Source organism: Dreissena polymorpha, chromosome 4 (assembly GCF_020536995.1).
Source record: "Dreissena polymorpha isolate Duluth1 chromosome 4, UMN_Dpol_1.0, whole genome shotgun sequence".
Classification (NCBI taxonomy): Eukaryota; Metazoa; Mollusca; class Bivalvia; order Myida; family Dreissenidae; genus Dreissena; species Dreissena polymorpha.
In genome coordinates, this window is record NC_068358.1 from 59231305 (window position 1) to 59237304 (window position 6000).

Sequence of the window (6000 nt, forward strand, 5' to 3'; positions counted from 1 at the left end):
AAGTGACACGCAACATGTGCGCACGCCAAGAACAGCAACGTTACAGGGTCGAGTCTGGAAGTTCACGTGGCTAGCATACTCCCCGCTTCCATGAAACAACAAAACGGATTTACTGATTCGGTCAGCTATAATTATATCGCCGTTAGGAAACACGTCCACGCCTCGAAAGTCGTCAAAGGGTGATCTTGCCCCGATAATTCCAGTTTCCCTGACCGACCATTTTCCGAGAGATTTTACAGGTGTTTCGTCGTTCTCAACTGAGAGATGGCCAAATTTTCTTACTGTGCTCACCACGTAACGCAGGCGCTCGTCCATTCTGAAGGTATACACCACTTCAAGCGTTTCTTTGTTGTTCTCGGTGGCAATTTTCTCATACCTTCTGCACTCGTCTTGAATCTTTTCGAAAGTTGCGAACAGCTGAGAGTCCGATGCATGCGCAATGGCAGCCTCGAGCATGGCTGCCGTGTTTGCAATTGTATTCGCTTCACGCTCCCCTTCCGCAATACTTTCAGTTCATCTTCATGAGACTCGTGCAAGGCATCAAACTCTTTGATGAACGCTGCTTCCATATCGTCAAGCAATTCGACAATTATAGTCTCCAAGTCTCGGATCTCTTTTAGCGTCTCAACCTTTTTTGTATTCAGCGCGTCCTTCGCATTTCCCTTGGCGACCAGCGTATTTCTCTGTGTTACTAAACAAGCATTGACTCACTTTAGCAGCTTTTCCGGTTTCTGTTGAGAGCAAAGTTCTTTCCCTAGCTTGGACGTTTCAAGAACGTTTTCGCAGCGCCGGTGATAAGTAATGGCGCACGCCGGACAGCATGGCTGCCTGTGGTCCACGCAGACGAACACGAGAAACTGCTCTTCGTGTTCCGGGCAGTTTTCGTCCTTAATAATAGCGGCGACCGGCTGCGACATTATCGTACTTATATCTATGATCGCGTGACCGCGTGTAATCTTCATTCCGCGGTGACTACTAGTGCACGTGCTGCAAAGTGCCTCACGACAAGATGAGCACCACGTGAAGCGAGGGATCGCTTCCTGGTGTTGCGGCACGGATCGCACTTCCGGTCCCCGTTCTTCAACTGCACAGCGTCCATTACAGAATCTATAAGCGAATTCGACGTAAAGTGTTTCGCCCATTTTTCCGGTTTCAATTCCTTTGAGGGCGCCTGCGTCGGCTCCCCGCACACGGGGCATGGAAAGCTGTGACTCTTCTTCCGCTCGCATGTGATAATGTGCACGTTGAGACACTTGAGGCAGACCAAATGCAAGCACGGGAGGCATTTCAGAGCCTTCAGCGTTTTCTTGCAGATCGGACAACATATAAGATTTTCCGGTAAGCCTGGTACGGTCGCGTCCGTGCTGGCCGACATTGTTACGTCACGCTTTGACTTTTCTGATGATAATGAAGTATGTACACTAAAAGCGTTCCACGCACTCGCTGCCCTTATAATAACTATCACCAATAGAATGTTACTCCTTTCGTTGAAGTTCAATATTTGTATTTGTTTATAAAAGATGCTGTTTAACATGATGGTCTCTTTCTTTATTGGAATTATATCGCCTGAAAAACTTCACCTATTCACAATTGTAAAGAGTGGTAAATAAGCAACACTTGAAGCGTTTATAACACGTTAAATGGGATTTTCAGATCAAAAACATTCCGTTAAAAGCGGACATATTAATTACCTATCTGTAAAATGAATACACCGTCCGTCGGAGTATTAATTGTAATACGAGCCACATTTAAGAAAATAGAAATTGAAATTTGAGACATTGGCTTGTCCAATGGTAGATCCAGTCACTTTTGATTTAATTAATTTTTGTTTAGAAAAGAAGGCCTAAATCTGGGATCCCATGAACAAATAAATTTCTTTTAGTAAGTGATCTTATTGAGTTATTGTTTAATTTTCGTAAATACAGTAATGGTCGTTAATTTCAGTCGAATAAAAGTTGAATGTTTTATGATTTAAGTCTAATTTTAACAGTTAATTTCTTATTAGAATTAAAACTCGATAGGACTATACCTAGTACTTTTTACAGCAAATCGTTAACAGATTAAAATCATTAAATGGCAATACTTAAAATATAAATTGTTTTGAATACTTTTTTAATAATTATAATAGCGATAAAAAGGATGAATATACACATTATTGAATTTCAATGCCAGAAAAAATAGACGTAAAATCTAGGGATTACAAATAGACCATTAAATCTATAAAAACTTTATAAAAACCACCAACAGCAAACAAGGAGATTTCACACATTTTATAAATCCTCTTAAAGGCCTCTAATACAACTGAGTAAAACTGTGCCAATATTTTCAGTCATTTCGCAAAATGTCTGCATAAATTAGGCATTTTCTGAAGTATATAAGTGAAACAGTTATGTCATGAAAATCCTAAATCGTTAAGGAATTTCGGGAAATTCCTAGTTTCACATATTTTTTTGAAAATTGATCGAATCGTTGATACATTCGACTTATCTATTTCTCCGTCTTAGCTGCTTTAACCAAAGCCGTCATCTCATAACCCAAGTTGCATCGTCGGTAAAACAGAATAAAGTTAATTGATTATCAAAGTGCCCGTATAAATAAGAGCATCCGCCATCGTCTGTGTTATTTCTTGTTCTCTTTGATACTCCGTGGTTTCACCGTGTTTATACCGTAAAGGTCCTTGTTAGCACCCTGTCTATCCGGCATCGTCCGTGTTTTTTTAATGATAGTCCATGTATCCGCCGTGTTTGCACCGTGTTTTTCCGTGATTGCACCGTCTGCCTCCTTAATAGCTTCGTGCTGATCATTGTTGGTAACGATACAATCCAACTGTACTGACGTGCTCCGGAGACAGCTGTGCAACTGCCGTCATACTCTTTGATGGTCCGGGTCTGAAATTCGGTCCCTGACTGTTAAGGACGCACACGGGCATTCGGGGCATAAAAACGGCTATCCCCGAACCCTATATGGCAGCTTTACTGACCATCCCATATGCTGTCATTTTCGCGGGCCGTCACGAATCAACACGCACTTTTGAACTTCCTAAAACTGACGTGTTTGCTTCGCGGATCCCCAAGAACATTCCCGTGCGTTCAAGAATCTACATAGATAGAAGCGGAGCTACACGGATCGTGCCGGATCGCGCCGGATCGTGCCGGATTTTACCTGTGTTGATCTGGCATTTATAGGGCGGAAAGAAATCTGATGAGCAACATCCTAATGAGAAATTAGTTTTGTTGTATTTTTCTTAATTGTTTTTTTCTTACTTACGGTCAGATCGATGACGATGTCTTGCGTAGGGCCTGTGGCTGAAATGTATTCAAGCAACCCAGATGATTTTGTAAGATTTTGCATCAAGCAGCAAAATAAAAACAAAAGTATTTTATAAAAATTTGATCGGTTAAACAAAACGATAATTAACAGATGTAAAAGCGTAACAGATGTCAAAGCATTTTTTGCGAATAATATAACTCCGCGGAAATCCGTACTTAAGAAAATGTCAAATAATTATATGATTCTCAAAAATCCGGCTCAAGACATAGTGTTTTTGTATGATACATAATAATTCGCTTGGTTGTGTGTATTTTGTTAATACGTCGAAACTATTTGTGTAATCAGAACAGTTTAATGTTAGATAAAGCATGGTAACAGCTGTGTGTTATTTATAATTTAGTGTTCATGGATTCGTGCATTAATACCACAAATGTCACGTATGCAAATACCATAAATGCCAAATAATATTGCCAAATATTGATATGCTTGAAGATTAATATAATCTTGCAGTTTTCTTTAAAATAAAAGGCAACGTGTGTCATTTTTCTGAATAATCCTCTACACGGAAAACATGTGGAACATATCTCAAGGTGATCGAAAAATGAATAGCGTTGTGTAAATTTAAGTTGATTTCCTTAGCGTCTGTTAAAACGAAGTACAATTTTATTACGTGTAAGGCTCCGATCGAATATATGAGACATAACCGAAGAAAAAATGTTCCCTTCCCATAACCTGACCAACCCTGATTTGTGTTGCCGGGTGAGTTGTCGAACATTTTTTTGCTACATTCGACTGCATTCTCAAACTTAACGTGTTTTTTTTTCAAAATCATTTTAGATGTATTTATAAAGAAATAAATGTTACAACGAAATATGGAATATGCCAGTTATTGGACATCGTTTATTTAAGTGGGAAATAACTTATTAAAATAAGTAAGAAAAGTTTATTCAAACTAGCTGTCAAATATATTTTGAGCGTTTAGTGGAAACAGTGTACTTCTTTTGCTCATGGGTAACTTTAATGTGTGCAATACTGGTCCAGCAGATTTATCAATATATAAAATTTATAAAAACTAGCACGAATATGTTGCACTTTTAATTTATAAAGCTAACCGGAAAACATTAAACATGGCTTCATACATACTTGTGCCGGCTGAAGTAGCTACAGGATAAGTGATCTTTTTGCCTGGTCTTTTCTGTCGCTTTACCATTAAATGTCTGTCAAGAGCTCCATTAATTGGTTGATCGTCTGATACCTCCCTCCTGCCCCGTGGGCGGCCGGGGGATTGTATAGCTAGAGACGTGGGTATAGAACGCATCGCATGTTAAGGCATGGGTAACGACCTTTGGCGGAATTTGTTACTTTCATAGTTCATGTAGTGGATATTTGTACAATACCCAGGGATTTGTGTAAGTGTATTTACTAAACATTATAATCAATGACGGATGCAAGATATTTAACAGTACTTTTGCTGAAGCAGAAAGCAGCCGATACCATCGAGAGTCGTTGATCATAATATAAAACGATTACTATAAAAAGAATGCAGAACCGCATTAAACCCTATTTTTACATTGATTGTATATGTATAGGTTAAAGAAAGAAGTGTGCAATATTTAATTAGTTTGTTACTATAGACTATATCAAAGTTTGAAGGAATTAATAAATACATGGTCGGAAAAAAATAACACTCCTGTGTGTTCTTAAATCCTTAATATTAAAACATTATTTCATGCATCTCCTAAACAACTTGTTTTCAACTTGTGAAGTAGGCAGGAAAAACACTGCGAAACACAATCCCAGAATCTGTTAAGCCATTCCAAAAATTTGGCAAAGTACCGCCTAATGAATATATTTGTAAACAGATTTTAATCTAGCCATTAAATAAGAAGAAAATAATGTGGTGTATTGTGTGTGCGTGTGTGTGCGCGCGATACGCATTCTATTTTTAGCTGGTATTGTGTGCAGTAAAACTGTGTATCGTCACAGGACCACCTCAATATGTGTGAAATTATTTGCTCAAACGACGGCTGATCTATTAGTTAAGATATTTCGTTTAAAAAGCCGACTTAAAATGTATTGGAAAATGTTAACATGCACAAAATAACAATATAACATAACTGATGCAAACTCAATACATCGCATCCGGGATACGTTAAGGAAAGCCCATGCAAACAACAACCTCGACAACAACATAAAAAGAGCGAGATCACTTACTGAATTTTGTTCTCACCAACGTTACATTTGTGTCGGAAAGTAGCTCAGCTGTCACGGTCTCGCCGGAAACGGGCGACAGGAAGTGAACGGCAATGCGCAGAACGGCCCCTGGTCGTACAGTGCTTGTAGTCAGTACCATGTACGTGCTGTTTGAGTAAATTGTAGAAATCAGCATTATTTTGCTTCTATTATAGTGGACATACATATTCTAGATACTTAACTAAGTCGAGATACATGTTTCGAATATCACTGAAAAGGCGGGAGTAATTTGCGATAAATGTTACCGATGTCATATTGTTTTAATCCTTAACACTGTTAAACAGGTTAGACTGATTCGATCGAAAAAATAATGACGTCTACAAAACATGCATATTTTGTATTAGTGCTATTAGTGATATCAAATAAAGCTGTCCATATTTGTGATCCATAACAGCGCGTTATGATATGTGTTGCATTAAATTTTACATCGGAATATATGCATTATCATTGAGACCATCGCATCATGAATCGTTTAAA

General features: G+C 38.6%; 1 protein-coding gene across 1 annotated transcript in view; it reads right to left on the reverse strand.

Annotated features, from left to right (window-relative positions):
* The window catches only part of LOC127878455 (CD109 antigen-like), a 34413-nt gene extending 28754 nt beyond the window's left edge, over positions 1 to 5659 (reverse strand). The window contains exons 1-3 of the mRNA XM_052424981.1: positions 5485 to 5659; positions 4414 to 4563; positions 3268 to 3305 (exon numbers count right to left, since the gene is read on the reverse strand). Of these exons, the coding sequence (XP_052280941.1) occupies positions 3268 to 3305; positions 4414 to 4563; positions 5485 to 5659 (363 nt within the window). The remainder of the gene's footprint in view (positions 1 to 3267; positions 3306 to 4413; positions 4564 to 5484) is intronic.
* Positions 5660 to 6000: the final 341 nt, after the last annotated feature.